Consider the following 22,814-nt stretch of genomic DNA (forward strand, 5'->3'; position numbering starts at 1 on the left):
CATTACAGGATTACACAGTGCTTTCCAAAAAGCAGGAACCATGAACAGGAACTCGATGATCCATAACAAAATAATCCCAAAATCCAGCACAAAGCAAATGTCTCTATGGGACGAGAAGCATACAAAGAAAACAGGCTCTGTAGTGCAAAGTAGAACTTTTGGCTTCTGGGGATTCCATTCTACGGCTTAGCTCCAGCTACATAATGACTGGACAAAAGGAATCCATCCCATAATTGTAACAATTTTCTCAACGCCTCAAAAGATGGGAAGGCACATGACGGAGGGACAAGCTGTAAATTCCTCTTCACGTATCGCTGCACACTTTCTTTTGGGAGTAAACATCTCACGAGAATTAACCGACGACATTTTCCCAACTATAAACCAGATCCACGTATATCGCTTCCAGAAACACAGATGAAGAAGCATGTCAATTTATGGAGTAAAGTAACACCAAAAAATTCGGAAAATATTCGTAGAGAAATATTCTCGGCGGAACCTGAATGCGTGAGAAAACACTAAAGGCATTTCAAAAGCCTTCTCATATTTTACTCAGCGGAAGTAGAACGGCAAGAATATCCTCACTGAGACTACAACATTTTACATTTTTTCTTTCGATATCTTAATCTGCACCTTCACTGCTTCCTTCAATACAAGAAAATAGTACTGTGAGTGAAAAAGAGAGAAAAAACCCGAAAAACTAATAGGAAAGAAATTAAATAAACAGAAAATCAGAAAAAAAATATCTGCAGAGAGAAACAGTGTCTGGAATCCTAGAATAAATAACCTACCCTGTTTAGACTCTCCGTTCTGCAAAATTCTAACCCCAGAACATGACAGACACTGTCCTACATCATTACGAATGAACAATCTTTCATGGCAAAAATATATACATTTCAGGGGAAAAGAAATCCTGCTCCAAATGTGAATTCGTTTAACAGAAGTGCGCCATGAAACAGCAGTGTTCTGTGAAAGGAATTGACAATGCCATTCTGTAGATTAGGAACAATACAAAGATCGGGAAAAAACAGGCCTGGATAAAATCTTACCATCCAACCAATGCTGACATTTTGATAGTAGCCTTCTGCAAAAGTCGGAAATATTCAAGAGGGAGGAGAAATCCACAACATCTACATTTGAAACAGCGCGGCAGAACCATTGGCATCGGAGAAATAATTCCCCGAAAATAACAGTCACCCTCAACAAAGCTGCTATTCTACAGAAACATACCAAAAAAACACTTGGAGGAAAAAGAGAGCTAGGAACCAGAGGTAACTTCGCGACTCATGGAGTCACAAAAAGGTTTTCTTTGTCCGTCCTATATCGAAAAATCATGAACTACACAGCTGACAAAGAGGTCAGCTATATCACGGTGTGGAACCAGATATCGAAGGCAAAAAAGCCAACACCGAATTAGAAATGGGAGAGGTACTTAAAGTCCCTAACCTGAACCAGAAAATGTAACCATGGAAGGAGAGTAGAAGCCCGGGCATTCCAGCAGGACACACCACACGGAAACTAAGGAGAAGGAGGATAAAGGTTTAGAAATGCTCATTGCTAAGAGCGCAAGAGTGAGGATTTACAGACCTGTGGTAGGTCGGGGCCTACAGATGCCCGTTCCAAAACGGCGCTGCTGTTCGGGTTCGGTTGGTCGCACTCATCCCCGCCCAGGAGCTCCTCCGCCGACAGCACGGGCACCGGCGGCGGCGGCCAAGCGGCCTCGGGCACGGCGCGGGCCGGCGCCGCCACGCACAGGTTGTAGGAGTAGGGCAAGGTGCCCTCGCAGAAGTCGGCCGGGAAGGCGGCGCCGGCCAGCGAGAAGCGCTGCGCGCCCAGGCAGCGCAGCACGGCGGGCGGCCCGGCCCGGCGCAGCCGCGCCACCACGGCCAGCGCCACGCTCAGTACCAAGAGCGCCGACAGCAGCGCCAGCGCCAGCACCAGGTAGAACTGCAGCTCGGCCGCCGCCGCCGCCGCCGCCTCGGCGCCCGCCGGCCGCTCGCTCAGCTCCGGCAGCGCCTCCTGCAAGCTCTCGGCCAGCACCACGTGCAGCGTGGCCGTGGCCGACAGCGCCGGCTGCCCGTGGTCCTTCATCACGGCCACCACTCGCTGCTTGGCCGCGTCCCGCTCGGACACGGCGCGCGCCGTGCGCACCTCGCCGCTGTGCAGCCCCACGCGGAACAGCGCCGGCTCCGACGCCTGCACCAGCTCGTACGACAGCCACGCGTTGCGCCCCGCGTCCGCGTCCACCGCCACCACCTTGGCCACCAGGTAGCCGGCCTCGGCCGAGCGCGGCACCACCTCGAACGGCGCCGCTGCCGGAGCCTCTCCCGCCGCCGCCGCCGCCGCCGCCGGCCACAGCACCCGCGGCGCGTTGTCGTTGCGGTCCAGCACGAACACGCGCACCGTGGCCGTGGAGCTGCGCGCCGGCGCGCCGCCGTCCTGCGCCCGCACCGCCACCCAGAACTCGCGGCACTGCTCGTAGTCCAAGGAGCGCTGCGCGTACAGCGCGCCGCTCCGCGCCTCCACCGACACGAGCGGCGCCGCGCCCGCCGCGCCCGCGCTGCCGCCCGCCAGCCAGTAGCTCACGCGCCCGTTGGCGCCCGCGTCCGCGTCCCGCGCCTGCACGCGCAGCACCAGCGCGCCCGCCGCGTTGTTCTCCGCCACGTACGCGCTGTACGCCGCCTCCTCGAACACCGGCGCGTTGTCGTTCACGTCCGACACCTCCAGCACCAGCTCCGTGCTGCTCCACAGCGCCGGCCTGCCCCGGTCCCGGGCCACCACCGTCACGCGCTGCTCGGACGCCTGCTCGCGGTCCAGCGCGCTCGCCGTCACCACCTTGTACGAGCCGCCCGGCGACGCCACGATCGACAGCGGCGCCTCGCCCGACAGCTCGCACGACACCTGACCGTTCTCGCCGGAGTCTCTGTCCCGCACTTTCAGCACTGCAACCACGGTTCCAGTCTTGACATCCTCGGGCACGGGACTCGATAGAGAAAGAATCGTGATCTCTGGAGCGTTGTCGTTTTCATCGGTGATATCTATTTGAGCCTTGCAGTGAGCCGTTAACCCGCCTCCGTCTGTCGCTTCCAGACCGAAGATGTATTTATTCTTCTCCTCGAAATCGAGAGGTCCAACAGTTCGGATTTCGCCGCTGTTGCCGTCGACAGTGAACAAAGCGCGGATGCTTTCCGGCACATTGCTGAAGGAGTAGAAGATCTGCCCGTTGGAGCCCGTGTCCGCATCTGTCGCCTGAACTTCCAGCACCAGCGATCCCGCCGGCAGATTCTCTGCTACTCTCGCCTCGTAGACCTTTTTGCTGAACATGGGCGGGTTGTCATTTGCGTCAGTAACGTTTACGCGAATCTGGACAGTCCCAGATCTAGCGGGGTCCCCGCCATCCACTGCCGTCAGCACCAGCTCAAAGGAGCTCTGCTTCTCCCGGTCTAACGCTTGGTCCAGCACCAATTCTGGCTGCTTGGTTCTGTCGGGATTCTCTGTCAGAACCAGTGTGAAGGATGGGTCGCTGGTGAGGTGATAATTCAGCAGCGAGTTTCTTCCTGCGTCCTCATCTCGGGCCATCTCCAGGGGAAAACGAGCACCAGGAAGCGTCCATTCACCGATATCAAGGTCCAGAGCAGCTTTGCTGAAGACTGGGGAGTTGTCATTCACGTCCTCGATGGCCACCTCGACATGGAAAATGTTCAGCGGGTTGTGCACCAGCGCCTCGAAGCTGACAGAACAGGTAACCGACTCACCGCACATCTCCTCCCGGTCCAGCCGCTCGTTCACGTACAGGTTCCCGTTCTCCTCATTCACACTGAAGTATTGTTTCTCCTCGCTCAGCCGCAGCTTGCGCGCCGGCAGCTCGTCCGCGCTGAGCCCCAGGTCCCGCGCCAGCGGCCCCACGAGCGAGCCTCTGCCCAGCTCCTCGGGGATGGCGTAGCGGACCCGCTCGGCCGCCGCCCGCCACCACACGCACAGCAGCACCGCGCCCAGCAGCGCTCGCCCGCCGCCCGGCCCGAGCCTCTGCCGCCGCCTCACCGCCATTCTCTGCCGCCACAGCTCGCCAAGCTCCTGCCTCCTGCCGCTGCCCTGCCTCCCTCGCAGCCGCTCTCGCCACACACCGCACGCACCGCTCACAGGCAGCGCAGCCAGCCCGCTCGGGCCGCCTCGGACGCCGCTGCTCCCCGCCAAGCGCCGCCTCTCGCCGCCTCTCGCCGCCTCTCGCCGCTGCTGCTGGCGCTGCCGCTGCCGCTCTGGCCGGCGCCGGGCGAGCGAGCAGCCTGCGGGGGCAGGACGCTGCGGCGGCGGCGGCTCCAGCGCCGCTCGGCGGCGGCCAACAGCGACACCCGGAGGCGCCGCCGCGCCACTGCAGCCGCCGCACGGCCGCGCTCGAGGGGGCCCGGCTTTGGGCGGGGCTCAGCGTCTTTACGTGTTTCAAATGCGTTTAAACCTTAGCTGCGCTGTTTAATGATTTTCGATTACGTTTTTGCGTAGCAATGCATTTTTCCAGATAAGATCAGACACGCTGATGTTGAGCTAATGAGAACAGACGAGAGTTAGAAGCATTTGGAAATGCACTGACCAGGTACTACAACATTTTGTAGGACACACTAAGTAAGCAAAAGTAATTCCAATTTCATTCCACTCAATCAGGCACAAGCATGTGTTCTGTATGACGTACAGCAAGCAGCGCAAATTACCATTTGTTCTTCTATACTTTCACAGACAGAGCCCTCCTGTCCTTTCTCCAATGCTGCACAGCTCTTGGTTCAATACTGTCCCTTAACATCACACGCAAATTTATCACGAGTGAATAAAGGATCCTGATCACATCAAGAGGACAGGAAAATTTATCTGCTCGGCAGCATTCTGAGAAGAAACTGAAGGATTCAAAATATATTAATACTAAACAACCAAATTAAAAGATTAGCAGTCATCCAACAGAGAATTGCTTTTCTCACTAATGGCTCAGAGGAAATCTCCTGCCCTCCTTTAACACACACAGTGTTTCATAGAGATACTGCTAAGGTGATGTTTACCTCCCGTCTCCCAGATAGCAACAGAACTCAAAAACCTCCCCTGCCTTTCACACCTGCTGTAGCATGAAGAAGAGGTACTAATACAGGATGCATTGCTGAATGAAGCAAGGCTGGTAATTTCAAGGAAACCTTCACAGAAACAAAGACAGGAATAAAAAAAACAAACCGGGAAAACAACAGCTTAAAAAAAACAACCCCAATAAAAACTAACCCAACAAAAAACCACAAAAAAAACCTACCAAAACAAAACACATAAAAAACCAAAACATATATCAAATAAGCAAGGCAACAAAGCATTAGAAGACAAGGAGTAGTTAGAGAAATTCGCCAGGAAATCTCCTTGATTTTCATTGTGGGCATTGGAATTCATCTCCATGAACACCTGGAAATCACTGAGGCCTCCAGGTGCAAATGCAGCCCAAAAGTCTTACATTGAAGTAAGAGGGGTTTAAGTGTACTAAGTGTAAGTAAGTAAGTAAGTAAATGTAGTAGAGGTGTATATTACAAAAAATAAATATCAGATCTAAGCAATACTATTATTTGAACTCCCAAATATATGAAATATCTGAGGCCTCTTTCTCAACTTTAGCCTTCTAAGAAATTCCAACAGATTTCCTTTTTCCTTTTCCTTCGTATTTTTCTCACACAAAATTCTGCCCTTGCTGGCGAAATTAGGTATTTGCTGCCGAACTTGAGTCATAATTTCAGAAGAAGAAGCACTAACCAGAAATGAGTAAAAAGACCAAGACCTGGAAGTCTAATCACACCTATGAAGACACATTACATCTCTGTGCTTCTGGGAGTTGCCAACGAATAATGAAATTTTAATACGGGAATTATAAGCCATTCTACACAAGGATCATGGCTCCACCTGCACAGCTCTTCAGGAAATACTTTACTGCTGGAGGACTGACATTGCCTTTCAAGAAAGAGATACCAAGATCAATGAAAAAAGCATAGACTTTGGCACTGACCTTGGCACGAAACCAAACCATTTTCCAGCCAAAGTCACTCCAACTTATGAATTTTCTGCATTCAAATCCAGTTTCTTGGTCCTTTGACTCTGCATTTCCAGGTTTTTTTTTGGCATTGTTGACAAGAACCAGCTTCTAACTATGTATCAGCCACAGGGAAAACCCATTAGATTCTACCTCATTTGAGGGAAACATAAATTTAACTGATGTTCACCTTCACGGTATGGATGAGAACCGCTTTTCCATCCTGATAATTATAAGGCATCTTTTGGTGTTTCACATAATCACAGAATCATCAAAGTTGGAAGAGACCTTCAAAATCATCTAGTCCATACCAGCACAGCCATAATCACTCTTGAACAATTTCTCCAAGCACAACCTCCAGGGGCCTCTCAAACACTTCCACAGACGGTGACTTCTCCACCTTTCTGGGCAAGATATTCCAATGCCCGACCATTCTTTCAACAAAAATATTCAAACATCTGATCTGAACCTCCGCTGGCACAAATCAAGGCCATTTCCTCTTGGCTTTTGATTTGAGCCATGAAAGAAGAGACCAGCTCCCACCTTACTCCAACCTCCATTGAAGCAGTTACAGAGAGCAATGAGGTTCTTCCTGAGAATCCCCTTTTCGAGACTAAACATCTCCTGTTCTCCTCACAAGCTTCACCAGCTTTAATTTGTTTTCGGGATTGCAAGGCACAATGAGGTCCAGTGTGGGAGCCCAGGGTGTTCCCCTGGCCTCCTTGGGGGTCTCAAACCCTGGCCAGGGTCTCAAAGACCCCCAAAGAGACCCAGGTGTCTCTGGCGCTGAATTCAAACTTTTGAGGGAAATTACCAACATAGAGGGAAGAGAAGCAAGCCACAAAAATAAATAGAGTGTAAATTAGACTGTTAGAATGTAGAATTACCAGATTTCTAGCATGTTTATATTAACGGGCTCATGGCCAAGATGGAGGATTTGGGGCAGGGTATATCTCTTCCTCCTTCTTCCCCGTGTCATCCATGCTGGGTGACATGCTGACACTTTCAGATTGGATGGGGACAAAGCTGGACAGTTTAACGAAGTTGTATAGTATTGGAAAATAATTGTAAATACCTAGTGCATAATTTAGACTATAAAAGATAAGTCCTGCCTCTGACAGGCAGATTCTGCCTTGGACATCTGGCGAGCAGACCACTGTCAGCTGGACAAAGCATTCCTGAGATAAGGAACAATAAACAACCATGAAAACCTCTAAGAACAGCCTCCTGCAGTCTCTCATCAGAGGGCATCGGAAAGAACTGGGTTCCAGACCACCTTTATGTCCTCCAGAGGTGATCTCAAGTCTAAGGAGACACCTCGATGGTGACAGTCCAGCTTTACTCCTTCACAAGGAACAAACAAATAAAACATGAAAAGATTGAGAAACCGTCAGAAGAGCATGAACCATAGATTCACATTTCAGATCATGTCAGCTGTCTTAGGTTTATAAAGTAAAGGAATTTGTAAGAAGTATTCAGGATGCTCATACCATACACCCCATATACAGTCATATCTTAGACCTTCAGAACAAAAAAGCTTACAACCACAGCTTTAGGCCTTGTCTAAAATCCAGGACAAACTGCACTTTTGCACCTTTCTCTGAGCCACTTCGTTCTCCTGCACAGTCCCTGTCTCTGGACAGAGGAAACTCTTTCCCCACTCCAAACACCGCACAAAAGGAAAGTTAATTCTGCAAGCAAATTTTGCTGAAAGAAAAGCTGCACACCCAACTTCTCACATCCCAAGCATTACAACAAAGATTATTCTGTGCTTTCAGTACTTTGAAGAAATGTAAAATGCTATAAAGACCATAAGTTATTACCAGTTCTATTAAAGACCCAGTCATTAGAGTATGAGCTCAAAGAAAACATCACCCATGAGCTCTCTGAAGGTTGTGTGACTTCATCACTTGTAATGCAAAAGAATTGTGAACCCAAAACCAGGCCATTTGAGTCCAAACCACTCAATGTAAAAAATTCTTCTCCAGAGTTATTTTCAGAAAGCCAGGTTTAATCAACAGAACATACGTCATGTTTCCACCAGTACCTCCTCACACAGAGCACTCCCAACAATCCCCTCAGATTCACGTCTCCACAGATGCTACCACAGATCTTCAAAACTGGCAGAGGGACTCCACCAAAGGAAAAGCTGCTCAGAAGTCTCCTCACCTGGGTAATATTTGGCTAATATATGGTTAATATTTGATTGTTCACCGTGTGCATGCACAAGCAACAGCATTTATTACAGAGATATGTTAAAGAAAAGTCTATGAATATCTTTTATAGCTGTAAACATGAAAGGCATGTACAAAACAGCCAGGCAAATACAACAGACACTATCTTCCACACACTTGCAGGGAGAAAGAACCATCTTCAGATCATCAGAGAGCAAGGAAGGAATCAAACAGCTACAGAAAGGAAGAGATCGTGACATAGCCTTCTTGATTGTGTAATTAAGAGTAGGTAATTAATAGAGGTGTTACCTAAGCAGTGAATGCACCAAATGCTCTTCCCAAAGCTCCCACATGACCTTGGTCATGATCACATAATAAAGCTGTTAAATTACACAGTTTTGACCAGCTGCAAACACACACAAATATTCCAAGGGTATTCCATAGGGCTGGAATTCTATGTCTTTTTTCAAATATTCAGGGAAGGAGGACATCACATTGAGTGATATTGGGGATGGGAAATGAAAAGATAAATGAGAAAAGCATTCCCTTCTGACCTTTGACAGATCCTCATGTAGAACTACAGGACTTAAACCTCCAATCCTTCACAATGCCCAGGATGGTCTTTACCCATCTAATTTACGTGCACACGGCATATAAGGCCCAGTTTCCCAGATCACTTCTTTTCATACCACCAACTTCACACAGGTATCTTCACATCTCTGTATAAAAGAAGCTCCATTTCTGTGCTCACTGGTCTTGTGTGAAGAAACCTCAGACTGCTAAAAGGAAAAGAGAAACAGTGCTCCAGGAGAAGCTGGATCAGCGAAAGTCTGTATAGGGGCAATCACTCTCTCCTTATGTTTAACTCTGTACCTTGAATTCTTCCATTCCCACTCCCGCCAAGGCTCATGCTATGACCTTCATTTTACAGCCAAGCCACACCCGGTTCAACCTGACTTAGGTCAGCCTTTAAATATAGAAACCCATGAAGCGCCTCTGCCATTTCTGTCTGTATTATTTCCTCCTCCACATACAGCCACCCACCGGTGGGTGGCGATCAAGAGGACCCTTCATCTTCCCAATAGTCACACAGATATCGTCAAGAGAGGAGCTGTACCAGGCTCATTCTCCTCCAGGGTTAGGCAAAGATATTTCCAACTAACCTTCATTCACACCTAAAGACTGAGTAGAGTACAAACAATGAGCAGTGAAGTTACACTCAGAGATTTCGAGATTATAGCACAGAGACTCCCAAAGCAATAAAGTGTATGTAGGAATGGGAAGCCCCCTAAAGCAGGGAAAAACCAAAACTACAGCTTGCTACTTATGCAACCCATCCATTCAGAACAGCTAACACTGAAATGATCGTGGGTATTATACATGTAACGACAAAGAAACTACATGGCCCCCGATAAAAGCACATAGGCTCATAGGACCTTCTAACTACCAGCAGCCTCAATAACTCTACCTCCCCATCCACCCGGAAAGCAGAGCGCCGAACCTTCCTCCACTCGCCTGCAGCAAGAGACAACAGAACAGAACGCGTCACGGGCAGATATCTGCTACCCTTGTCAGGAAACCTCCCTACATAGGACATAGAATAGGGGAAGAAAGAAGAGGAGACGAGAAGAGGGAAAGGTCACGAAGGCTGTCCTGTCCAAGGAACTCACCGGCAGTGAGACGGAGTCCGCTGGGCAGACGCCGGCAGGGTCCTCGTCGCCGAGCAGCGGCGCGGGCTCGTCGGGCAGCGGCCGGGCCGGGAGGGTGTCGCAGCAGCTGCCGCCGGCCGAGAAGCGCAGCTGGCTCTTGCGCGAGTCGGCCGTGAGCGACACGTCGTGCGAGTAGGACTGCAGGAAGGCGCGCACGCCGTCGATGCCCACGAAGTGCGAGACGGGCACGCCGCGCAAGGCGCCGCTGGCGGGCGGCAGCAGCTGCTGGCGGCGCCAGCGGCGCAGGCGCAGCGCCAGCAGCAGCAGCAGGAAGGCGACGAAGAGGCAGGACACGGCGGCCACGGCCAGCACGAGCCAGCGCGTCAGGCTCACGGCCGGCTCGCCCGGCTCTGCCGCCGCCTCGTCGGCCGCGCTGCCCAGCTCGGCCAGCAGCTCGGCCACGCTCTCGGCCAGCACCACGCTCAGCGTGGCCGTGGCCGACAGCGCCGGCCGCCCGTGGTCCTTCACCACCACCACCAGGCTCTGGCGCGCCGCGTCGCGGGCCAGCGGCGAGCGCGCCGTGCGCACCTCGCCGCTGTGCAGCCCCACGCGGAACAGCCCCGGCTCCGTCGCCTTGGCCAGCTCGTACGACAGCCACGCGTTCTGGCCCGCGTCCGCGTCCACCGCCACCACCTTGGCCACCAGCGCGCCCGCCTCCGACCAGCGCGGCGCCAGCTCCACGCCCGACCACGCACCGCCCGAGCCCGAGCCCGAGCCCGCCCGCAGCGCGCCCGCCGGCGGGTACAGCACCTGCGGCGCGTTGTCGTTCTCGTCCACGATCTGCAGCACCACCGACACGTTGCTGCTCAGCGCCGGCGCGCCGCCGTCCTCCGCACGCACCCACAGCCGCAGCTCGCGCACCTGCTCGTAGTCCAAGGAGCGCAGCGCGTACAGCGCGCCCGTCTCCGCCTGCACCGACACGTACGACGACAGCGGCGCGCCCCGCACCCGCCCCTCCGACAGCCGGTAGCGCACGCGCGCGTTCTGCCCCCAGTCCGCGTCCGTCGCGCGCACCGTCAGCACCAGCGCGCCCGCCGCGTTGTTCTCCGCCAGCCGCGCGCTGTAGCGCTCCTCCGCGAACACCGGCGCGTTGTCGTTCACGTCCAGCACCCGCAGCGCCAGCACCGCGCTGCTCTGCAGCGCCGGCCACCCGCCGTCGGCCGCCCGCACCGTCACGTTGTACTCCGACACCTGCTCTCGGTCCAGCTCTCTCGCTGTCACCACACGGTAGTAATCATCAAAAGACTTCTCCAGGCGGAACGGGACTTCCTCTTCAAGCGAGCAGCGCACCTCGCCATTCCTCCCCGAATCTCGGTCTTGCACGTGCAGCAGGGCCACGACAGTTCCCGGCTGGGCATCTTCCGAAATTTCCTTCAGCTTTGACGATACTGTCAGTTCGGGCGCATTGTCGTTCACATCTGTCACAGAGAACGCGACTTTGGTCGTGTCAAAAAGTCCTCCTCCATCATGTGCCTGCACCTCCAATACATACAAATCGCCTTCCTCAAAGTCCAGGATCCTGAACAGCTTGATCTCTCCGGTTTCAGTATCCAGACGGAAAATATCCGATGCCATGTCAGTCGCTTTCTTTATGGAATATTTCACGAGCCCGTACAAACCCTCGTCGGTGTCGGTGGCCGTGACGGTGACGAGTGTTGAGCCCACGGGCACGTCCTCGGGCACACGCACCGTGTACTCCGCCTGGCTGAACACGGGCGCGTTGTCGTTCGCATCCAGCACCGTCACTCGGATCCGAGCCGTGCCCGTCCGTTCCGGATCGCCGCCGTCCATCGCCCTCAGCACCAGCTCGTGAAACGCCGCCTCCTCCCGGTCCAGCGCCTTCGCCAGCACCAGCTCGGGACGCTGATCGCCGCCGGGGCCCGACTGCACGGCAAGCGAGAAGTGCTCGTCGCCGCTCAGCTCGTAGCTCTGCAGGGAATTCAGTCCGGCGTCGGGGTCATGAGCCCCAGGAAGTGGAAATTGAGCCCCCGGGGCTGTCGTCTCGCTCATTCTTAGCTCTGTTTCTGCCTCTCTGAAACTCGGCGCGTTGTCGTTAATGTCCGTGATTTCCACTTCGATTCGGTAAACTTGCATTTCCCCCTCCACTATCAGCTCACAGCGCAGCACGCATTTCTCCACCAGCCGGCAAAGCTGCTCTCTGTCGATCCTCTCCGCCGTCACTAAATGCCCCGTCTTCCCGTGCAGAGAGAAGTATTGTGTCCTACCTCTTTCTGCAATGCGGACGCCGCGTTCGACCAGCGCCGGCAGCTGCAGCCCCAGGTCCTTGGCCACATCGCCCACGAACGAGCCCTTGGGCATCTCCTCGGGCACCGAGTAGCGCAGCTGCCCCCACGCCGCCTCCCACGCCGCCAGCAGCATCACCCAGAGCAGAGCTCGCTGCCTCCGGCCCAAGCGTCTCCCCGCCGCACACATCTCGGTAGCGGCGTTGCAAACACGTCGGCCTCTCCCCGCTGGTTACTGCCTTGATCCCGGTCTTCCGCGGCGCGGTTCCGCACCACGGGAGACGACCGCAGACCGCTCTGTCGCCCACCCTGAGAGAGAGAGAGCGACCGAGTCTGTCCGCAGCGGGCGGGGCTGCAGCGCTCCGAGCTTCCTCTCGCTCCTCTCGGTCAACAGCGGCGCCCGCAGCCTCCTCCCGGCACTGCAGCACCGAGCGCTGCCTTGCACACCGGTAGGTGAGCGGGAAGGAGACATTCGTCGCAGACAGGTCCCGCTTTTTCGGCCGATCTCTTCTTTTACGCTTGAACACATCACGGCCGTGAAGAAAGCCGAGGTGTCTCGTGAGCGGAGCTTTTCTAACTCAGCGAAAAATACTATTTGCTACCAGCGAGAAAGTAAAATATATTGTCTGCTTTTATTGTGTAGAAAAGCCTTAGTCCTATCCTGTTAGTCGAATAACACTAGTTGAAGTGGAGCTGCTTGAATGACTGGTATAACAACAGCAAAACTAAAGAGGCTCACAAATACAGAACGCGATAATCAAACACTACTGTGTCCACAAGACTAGCGGAGATATCAGGTTAATTAACCCAATGGCAGGAAATTTGCTTTAAATTTTTCAATTCATACAGAAGACGGTCTAAATTACCTACTGCACTATGTCTGACAAAGAAGAGGTGTTTAAAAGCAGAAGAAGGTGGGCTCTAACACAGCCCCTTACAAATGCCGTGAAGTTTGATTGCTCAGACATCTGCCAGGTGCTTTGGCATATCTCCCAATAAGATATTAGTGGGAACAGAGGACCCCTGGATACTCAAAAATCATTATCTCCCACCACGCCATTTCACATTGCAGTTCCCTGGAGCAAATTTCGCCAAATGTGCTACAACTAACGCGGAGCCAGGAGGTACCTGCTGTGAACCTTGATAGAATATTCTAAGTTAATGTACCCTTGCATTAGTCGTTCTGTAGCGACAAGAAAGTGCTTTCATTTCCTCAAAACCAGAGGTGCAAGGAATTGAAGGCTGTTAGTAAAATATTAATTAAATTCTTTGTTATTCATGTTGCCAAGACGCATTTTTACCAAAATACTGTAGAATAGTAGAAGAGCTGCATGCCCTAAATGGTGGAGACCATGGAAAATGTAGAAATTAGCTTGATTTAAGTACTTAAATCCCTATTTTAGCCGACCCTTTGACATTTGACGAAACTTTTCTCGATCTAAGCACTCCATCCTTGAAAAACCTATTTAAACTATTGGGAAAGAAAGGAAGACAATTTAAATAAGGTACAAAATAACATCTCTTTCGGCAAAACGCATAGAGAAAGAAAACTAATTGGTTTTGTGTTTTTGTACACGTTCTACACTTTCACTTGCGAATGAAAGAAAGATCAGGAACGTCAAAAAAGATTAAAGTACTAAACAGGATGGAAAAACACTGCTAAAAATGGCTAAATGCTCCCTCTACTGTTGCCATTCCACTAATTTCTGTAGCAGAACTTCCCACAGTATTAGCGACATTCTCGTTTTTCACAACGCTCTCCATTAGTGCAATCCCACTCTCATGCACCGTTTAGGAGAATAGTAATGAGAAGGAAAAATTAACACAAGTGTTTGTGTCCTGCCATGCACCAGCACCCAAAAGAATATTATATTTAAAAATAATCAGTGAGGAAAGAAAAACCACCAAGAGTCAATTTTGTTTTTCCAAAATCTGTCAAAGATATACAGTGCATCTACCTCTACGGAGTAAGGATTCACCTTCACCATGACTACTAATACAACTTAATGCCACGAAAAAGCTCTAGACAGCAATTTTCATTTGAATATGGAACTGATACCACCAAAAAATAACAAAAAACTGCCACCATGAAATACGTACAACTAGATGAAAGAGTGACCCAAATTTCACGCAGAAACATAACACCACACCTCATCATATAATCCGGGGAAAAGAAGAGGAAAAAAGGACAACGTTTCGAAACACCTCAAGAACAACAAAGGAAACACGCAGATTTACAGACCTGCGGTGCGTCGGGATTGGCAGGCACCTCTCCCTCTATAGCGCTGCTGTTCGGGTTCGGTTTTTCGCACGAATCCCCACTCAGAAGCTCCTCCGCCGACAGCACGGGCACCGGCGGCGGCGGCGGCCAAGCGGCCTCGGGCACGGCGCGGGCCGGCGCCGCCACGCACAGGTTGTAGGAGTAGGGCAAGGTGCCCTCGCAGAAGTCGGCCGGGAAGGCGGCGCCGGCCAGCGAGAAGCGCTGCGCGCCCAGGCAGCGCAGCACGGCGGGCGGCCCGGCCCGGCGCAGCCGCGCCACCACGGCCAGCGCCACGCTCAGCACCAAGAGCGCCGACAGCAGCGCCAGCGCCAGCACCAGGTAGAACTGCAGCTCGGCCGCCGCCGCCGCCGCCGCCTCGGCGCCCGCCGGCCGCTCGCTCAGCTCCGGCAGCGCCTCCTGCAAGCTCTCGGCCAGCACCACGTGCAGCGTGGCCGTGGCCGACAGCGCCGGCTGCCCGTGGTCCTTCACCACGGCCACCACTCGCTGCTTGGCCGCGTCCCGCTCGGACACGGCGCGCGCCGTGCGCACCTCGCCGCTGTGCAGCCCCACGCGGAACAGCGCCGGCTCCGACGCCTGCACCAGCTCGTACGACAGCCACGCGTTGCGCCCCGCGTCCGCGTCCACCGCCACCACCTTGGCCACCAGGTAGCCGGCCTCGGCCGAGCGCGGCACCACCTCGAACGGCGCCGCTGCCGGAGCCTCTCCCGCCGCCGCCGCCGCCGCCGCCGGCCACAGCACCCGCGGCGCGTTGTCGTTGCGGTCCAGCACGAACACGCGCACCGTGGCCGTGGAGCTGCGCGCCGGCGCGCCGCCGTCCTGCGCCCGCACCGCCACCCAGAACTCGCGGCACTGCTCGTAGTCCAAGGAGCGCTGCGCGTACAGCGCGCCGCTCCGCGCCTCCACCGACACGAGCGGCGCCGCGCCCGCCGCGCCCGCGCTGCCGCCCGCCAGCCAGTAGCTCACGCGCCCGTTGGCGCCCGCGTCCGCGTCCCGCGCCTGCACGCGCAGCACCAGCGCGCCCGCCGCGTTGTTCTCCGCCACGTACGCGCTGTACGCCGCCTCCTCGAACACCGGCGCGTTGTCGTTCACGTCCGACACCTCCAGCACCAGCTCCGTGCTGCTCCACAGCGCCGGCCTGCCCCGGTCCCGGGCCACCACCGTCACGCGCTGCTCGGACGCCTGCTCGCGGTCCAGCGCGCTCGCCGTCACCACCTTGTACGAGCCGCCCGGCGACGCCACGATCGACAGCGGCGCCTCGCCCGACAGCTCGCACGACACCTGACCGTTCTCGCCGGAGTCCGGGTCGTTCACCTTTAGCAGGGCGACCACGGTACCCACCGGTGCGTCCTCGGGCACTGGATTCGACAAGGACAGTACCGTGATATCTGGTGGGTTGTCGTTCACGTCCAGCACCTCCACCTCCACTTCACAGTGCGACACTAGACCGCCTCCATCCCGTGCATTCACCAACAGCGTGTAACCTCGAGTCTCCTCGAAATCCAGTGGCTCTTTCAGAGTTATCGTCCCAGTCTCCGCATCCATAATGAATTTCTGAAGCACCTTGGCCGGCGTTTCTCCGAAGCCGTAGGTGATGCGGGCGTTCGTGCCGGCATCAGCATCGGAGGCAGAGACGTTCAGCACCGTCGATCCAGGGGCAGCGTCCTCGCGCAGGCTGACGCGGTACCGGTCCTGCGCGAACACGGGTGGGTTGTCATTGGCGTCGGTGACGTTGATCCAGAGCTGGGCAGTACCAGAAAGGGGAGGGTCTCCGCCATCCAGCGCCCTCAACACCAGCTGGAGGCTCGGCTCACTCTCTCGGTCCAGTGTGTGGCGCAAGACCAGTTCTGCGAATTTGCTGCCTTCCTGAGTGTCCTTCACTTCCACCGCAAAATACTTGTTACTCTCCAGCTCATAGCCTTGCAGCGAGTTACTGCCCACATCCGCGTCGTCAGCCATGCCCACAGCAAAACGGGCACCAGGAGAAGTGAACTCGTTGATTTCCATCTGAAATTTGTCTCGCCGAAAACGCGGCGCATTATCATTCACGTCCTCGACCGCCACCTCGACATGGAAAACGTTCAGCGGGTTGTGAACCAGCACCTCGAAGCTGACGGAACAAGTCGCAGACGCGCCGCACATCTCCTCCCGGTCCAGCCTCTCGTTTACGTACAGGTTCCCGTTCTCCTCATTCACACTGAAGTATTTCAGCTGCTTCTTGCCGGCAGACGCCACCTGCAGCTTGCGCGCCGGCAGCTCGTCCGCGCTGAGCCCCAGGTCCCGCGCCAGCGGCCCCACGAGCGAGCCTCTGCCCAGCTCCTCGGGGATGGCGTAGCGGACCCGCTCGGCCGCCGCCCGCCACCACACGCACAGCAGCACCGCGCCCAGCAGCGCTCGCCCGCCGCCCGGCCCGAGCCTCTGCCGCCGCCTCACCGCCATTCTCTGCCGCCACAGCTCGCCAAGCTCCTGCCTCCTGCCGCTGCCCTGCCTCCCTCGCAGCCGCTCTCGCCACACACCGCACGCACCGCTCACAGGCAGCGCAGCCAGCCCGCTCGGGCCGCCTCGGACGCCGCTGCTCCCCGCCAAGCGCCGCCTCTCGCCGCTGCTGCTGCCGCTGCCGCTGCCGCTCTGGCCGGCGCCGGGCGAGCGAGCAGCCTGCGGGGGCAGGACGCTGCGGCGGCGGCGGCTCCAGCGCCGCTCGGCGGCGGCCAACAGCGACACCCGGAGGCGCCGCCGCGACACTGCAGCCGCCGCACGGCCGCGCTCAAGGGGGCCCGGCTTTGGGCGGGGCTCAGCGCCGGCACCGGCTCCGGCCTCTCTCCTCCGCTGCAAACCGCGAGAGCAGAAGCTCTTCTCTAATTCTACTCCAAGGCATTTCTGCCTGACATGCGCTGTCCGATGCCTTTAGGGCATTATTTTGAGTCACATTGAACAGTCACAGTCAAATATTTACAGCAGAGCAGTGAGGAATGTAATTCTGCTGCCCTTATTAAAATTACTGCATATCTCCAGAAGCAAGAAACGATAATAGAGAAGACTTCAAGAGCTTTCTCGCAATTTTTCACGTCTTAATTTGTTCTTTCATTATCTGGGATGAATTAATGTGGGATACCGATCAGCCTAAAGCAATGAAAGCAACCCTTGTGCCAACACAGCAGATTAACTTTTACTCTTTAGTTTCTGATTCATGTAAATTATTTCATTTTCATCTCCATATCTAAGTGCTAGACAATGGAAAGTGCAAAGCAATGCTGAGTCCTTCATACAGCTAAACAATATTTTCCGTTTCCAATGTAAACTTTTCCTTAAAGGCTATTTAATCCACACCTCGATCACAAGCAGGAGCAATTTCTGGACCCTTGAACGTTGGAGGCATATCCAAATCTTCCTTAGGCAATATGTTATATTCTCACCACCTACATTTTCTTAATCAAATCCTCCCTCCATTTAACTGACAATAGTTTTCTGCTGTCCTACAGCCACTGCCCCTGTTAAAAACAGCTCTGTCCTTATTTACTATAAGCTTATGAGTACATTTAAGTAGAAAAAAAAACTTTGAAAACTCTACAGACAGATATTGTTTCTCCACGCTTGAAGACCTAAACTTCTCAGTCCTTCCGCATAGCAGACACGTGCCAACCCTCAGATCACTTCTATGATCCTTCTGGAAACTCTAGCATGACCATTTGGGATATTGGTACAATATCGTCATGCAGTCTACGCTCTCACAAAAAGATTTTAGACGGGGTGAAGAACCTCTCTGGACCTGCTGGGCACATTACTTATTATGCAGTGCAGGACACAATTTGAGCAGCAGGTGCCCATTGGCAGCTCATGTCCCATCTTATCAGCCACCAAGAACTCCAAGTACTTCTCTGCAAAGTTGTTCCCTCTCCCCTTCTCTCTGTTTAAACTGAGGGCTGCGCTAAGCCAGGTCCAGGACCTTGCCCTTCCCCCTGTTCAACTCCAGGATGTTTGCACGGGGCCACTTCTCCAGCCCATCCGTCCTTGGCATCTCTGCCATCTCGTGAAGCAACTCAAATTGGTGTCAGCTGAAAGGTGACAACCTTTCAGGTGACAGTCTGAAGGTGCACTCAACCCCATTGTCCATGGAGGTACTAAACTGGTCACTACTGGAAAGTACTGGTCCCAGGAGGGACCCTTGAGAGACAGCACAAGTTACTGATTTCCACCTGCACATTGAGCCACTGTCTGTAACTCTTTGCAGGTGACTCTCCAGCCTGTTCCTCAGCCACTTCACAGCCTCCAGATGATTGCCCAGAATGTTCTTCTGGGTGATGATGTGGGGGACACTGCACACGTTCTCCCACTGGCCCCTGGGCTGTTCATGGAAACCTTGGCTGGGCTGGGTGGCCGCTCTGCACTTGGAGGACTGCAGCAGAGATGCTTCTGCACTATTACACTGCACACAAAATGTTCCTGGGGGAGCACACATGTGCTGATGGACCCTTCCTCTTTACAGCTGTAAACATCCCACATGTGTGTGGGAACTGCACCTGCACTCCAAAAATTGGTAGAAAGGAGACCTTCCCCATAAGATCAGACATACTGAGCTTGAGCTCATAACAAGTAATGCAAGAAATAGAAACATAGAGAAATTTAACACATGCCATAACATCCTGTAGGTCTCACTTGCTCTGCTGAAGCAACTCAAATCACACCACACTCCATCAGGCACAGCCTTGTGTTATCTGTGACACATGATGAGCAAGGGAATGAACGAGTTCTTCTCCAGCCTCACACACTGAGCTCCTCTGCCTTCTTTTTCTTCTCTGCCATGCAACTGGAAGGTTTTGCTTGTCTCTCCTCACTGGTCACATTTATCATGAGATGTTAATGTCCTACAGGCACACCAAGAAAGAAGGTGCATTTGCTCACCACCATTATGATAAGGAAGTGAGGGATTCTAAAGCACACAAATGATAAACAAACATACTAAAAGATCAGCAGTCATCTAATGGAGATTGGCTGATCAAACCATTGGCTTAAAGGGAATCTCCTCCCTGTCTTCATCACACACCCTTTTTCACCAAGTTTCAATGTCTACTAAAGTCATATTTACATCTATTTCTCCCAACAGCAACAGAACTCAGAGTAACTCTCATATCTCCTGCCTTCCACTCCAACTGAACTTACAGGAGGCAATAACACAACACACACTGCTAAAAAAGATAGGTTCTTGATAGTAGTGAATATACCCACCTACAGAGTAAATCAAGGGAAAAGAAAAAAAAAAACCAAAAAAAACCAACATGAATCAGATAAGGCAAGGAAGCACGAGAAAATTTGGCAGAGATACACACAGTGAAGTCTTCTAGGCCTTTCTTTCACACCTTAAAATTCATCCCAGAGAGCGCCTGGAAGTCTCTGATGTCTCAAGCTGCAAGGGAGGCCTTAAACACTTAGGCTGGAGAATAGGATAGGGGGGGTCATATGGAGAATTAGTTTTCTCACCTATTTCTTCTACTGCGTGGCCTGCTCACCCTGCACGACTATTTAACCATCATTTTAAAGAGCTTTTAAACAGCTTTTCATCAGCCTCTTTTGCAAGTTATTCTTCTGACAAAGTACACCAAATTCCCTTATTGCTTCTGCTTCCTATTCGTCCTATTCCCCACACATACAGTTCTTTCCTAGGTGGGTAGGAATGGATTTGCTGAAAATCAGCAGTCACTGTTACAAATTTAAAAGTACTGACCAGTACAGAGAAAAGGAGTTGCAACCTTGCTGGAAACAAAGGCCTGAATGAAAGTGGAATTACAACTCTGAAGAAACTCTAGATCACCATGTTGCAGACAGATATAGATGGATAATGGAGGTTTCACACAGGATTAATTAGCTGTTCTAGCCCAGGATTAGGGTTCTATAAAAACAGCTATCGTGGAAAATGTTATGGTTGGAGGAATGTCATTGTCTTTCATGACAGAGAAACTGGGATCAGAACAGAGCATAACTGGCACTGGCCTTGGCACCAGCCATGAAATCAAACCATCCTCAGCCAAACCCAAACTGATTCACCGATTTCCCTGACACAGAACTGAGCTCTCATCCTCCTCACTCTTCATTCACAGCCTTTAGTTTCACCATCAACATATACCAAAACTGTGGTTGTACATTAGCGAGAGTGAAAACAACACGTTGGGGAAACATATATTTATGAAGTGGTAGTTTCTTAATGTAATATTCTAGTTAAGGCTGAGTGGGGCTCTGAACAACCTGGTCTGGTGGATCATGTCCCTGCCCATGGCAGAGGAATTGGAACAAGATGATTTTTAAGGTCCTTTACAATACAAACCATTGTATGAGTCTATGTTTCCATGAGTCTATGATTACATGTACAGCTTCAAGGTATGGATGAGAGATTCTCTCCTTAAGGGATAGTTATATGTTTTGGAGGTTACAGGACTGCCAAGCACAATGAGGATCGACTACACTCATTGACCAACAAAAAGCAAACAAACAAAGAAACCCAACCCAACCCAAGCCTACTATCATAAAACCTTAATCAACCCAGGTACGAATGGGAAAACACCAGAAAAATATCAATCATGGCCTCACATTTCAGATTGTGCCAACTGCAGTGTACACAACACAGGAAACTCGATTGTAACTAATTCACAAGAGCCCTCACACAGGAGCTCACTACATGGATCCCAGACAGTCATTTCCTTGCATAGGATAAGAAAGAAAAAGCTTGGAAGCACAGATGTGGGATTCACCTAACTTATGGGACAAACAGACACAATTAATTCATTCATTTTGAGCTATATCAGAGCGAAATCCAGCACCGGCCCTGGATCTGGATAGACAGACTTCTTCTCTCTGTCCAAAAATAACATGAAAGCAAATTTTACATACAGACATCATTAGAAGAAAAGCTCTGTGCACAGCTTCTCAAATCCCAAGCATCCACCCTAAGATTATTCTGTTCCTCCCCATTATTTGAATAAGTGGAAAATGCTTTATAGGTCATAAATTATTATCAGCTAAGTCAAAGACCCAGCCACCCAAGAGTCAGTTCAAAGGCAACATCCCCATTCTTCAGCACATGGACTCCTCACAACATGGATGACTGCCACTCTTGAAGCAAAAGAATATGGAACCCAAACTAGGCCATTTGAATCCAAACCACACAATATAAATCATAAGGCTCACGCTGATTTACTTTCATAAGGCCAGTAATAGCCCAGAGGATGAACAAAACACATGCCAGGTCTCCCCACACACTACACCCCCAACACTCTAACACTTCACAGCTCACATGGTTATCACAGATCTTCAGAATTTAGAGAGACTCTACCAAAAGGAAAGTTGCACAGATAATATCTCCTTACCATGGACAATATTTGATTTGTTGTCCTAGCCATGGGACAAGAAAAAGCATTTAGTACAGAGATATTTTAAAGGACCCTGTCTATGAATGTCTCCCTTTTCACGTATAAACAGGAAAGAACCATCTTCAGATCATCACAAGAGTGAGACAGAAGGTTAACACCTGCAGAATTGAAGACCCCACAACACTCTTCTGGGTTTTGTAACTCATAGCAGATGATCAATAACGATGTTTATAGTCACTGAATACATCTCTTGCTCTTCCCATATGACATCTTCCAGAAGTTAAACAATTAAATTTTTAAATTACACAATTATAATGACATGCACATACATAGTAAGAATTTTACAGGGTTGTCCATGCTGCTGGAATACAGATCTGCTAGACAATTAATTTGAGAAACAAAATCTCACAATGCTTCATACTAGAGACAGGAACTGGACAGGGAACACAGAAAAACATTCCCTTGAGTCTTTCAGCAGACATTCACACACAGCTCACAGGACTCAAATTTCCAACCCTTCACATCATCCACAGTGTTCTTTCACCCATATAACCTATGAACATGTGACAGCAGAGGCCAAGTTCCATCGGCCATTTTTCTCCCCACCACCAGTTCCACACAGATATCTTTACATCTCTGTACCATGGAAGCTGCATTTTCCTGCTCAATGAAATTCTGTGAAGAGACTTCACAGGTCTGAAAGGAAAAGCTGAGCAGCCTTCCATGAGAGACTGAGTCAGGGAATATCTGCACTGGGGGAATTCAGCTTAACTTATATTCTTCCATTGCACCCTGAATCTCCCCCTCCCCATCTAGGTAATTCCCTTGCCATGCTAAATATTTTATAGCCAAGGCTCATCCAGCTGCGTTTGACAATGCTCTATCATAAAATCAAGAAAGAGACAAAGAAGTGCCGCCATTCTTCCTGCACATGCTGCCACCCACAGGTTTACAAACAGACAAACTTCATCTTCATAACATTCAAACAGAAATCATAAAGGACCACTTGTTGCCT

At 51.9% G+C, this 22,814-nt stretch overlaps 3 protein-coding genes across 3 annotated transcripts; all 3 read right to left on the reverse strand.

Annotated features, from left to right (window-relative positions):
• Positions 1-1,554: 1,554 nt before the first annotated feature.
• On the reverse strand, positions 1,555-4,354 carry LOC130258926 (protocadherin gamma-B5-like). The gene has a single exon (XM_056502676.1). The coding sequence runs from the start codon at positions 4,042-4,044 to the stop codon at positions 1,555-1,557; it is 2,490 nt and encodes an 829-aa protein (XP_056358651.1). The 5' UTR covers positions 4,045-4,354.
• A 5,402-nt stretch (positions 4,355-9,756) lies between these two features.
• Positions 9,757-12,353, reverse strand: LOC130258928 (protocadherin gamma-A2-like). The gene is made up of 2 exons (XM_056502677.1): positions 9,882-12,353; positions 9,757-9,795 (listed from the first exon to the last, which is right to left on the reverse strand). Exons 1-2 carry the CDS (start codon positions 12,351-12,353, stop codon positions 9,757-9,759), a joined length of 2,511 nt encoding a protein of 836 aa, XP_056358652.1.
• Positions 12,354-13,984: 1,631 nt separating this feature from the next.
• Positions 13,985-17,037, reverse strand: LOC130258683 (protocadherin gamma-B5-like). Its single transcript, XM_056502294.1, has one exon. It carries the CDS (start codon positions 16,878-16,880, stop codon positions 14,370-14,372), a length of 2,511 nt encoding a protein of 836 aa, XP_056358269.1. The 5' UTR covers positions 16,881-17,037; the 3' UTR covers positions 13,985-14,369.
• Positions 17,038-22,814: the final 5,777 nt, after the last annotated feature.

This window comes from Oenanthe melanoleuca, chromosome 13 (genome assembly GCF_029582105.1).
Source record: "Oenanthe melanoleuca isolate GR-GAL-2019-014 chromosome 13, OMel1.0, whole genome shotgun sequence".
Taxonomy (NCBI): domain Eukaryota; kingdom Metazoa; phylum Chordata; class Aves; order Passeriformes; family Muscicapidae; genus Oenanthe; species Oenanthe melanoleuca.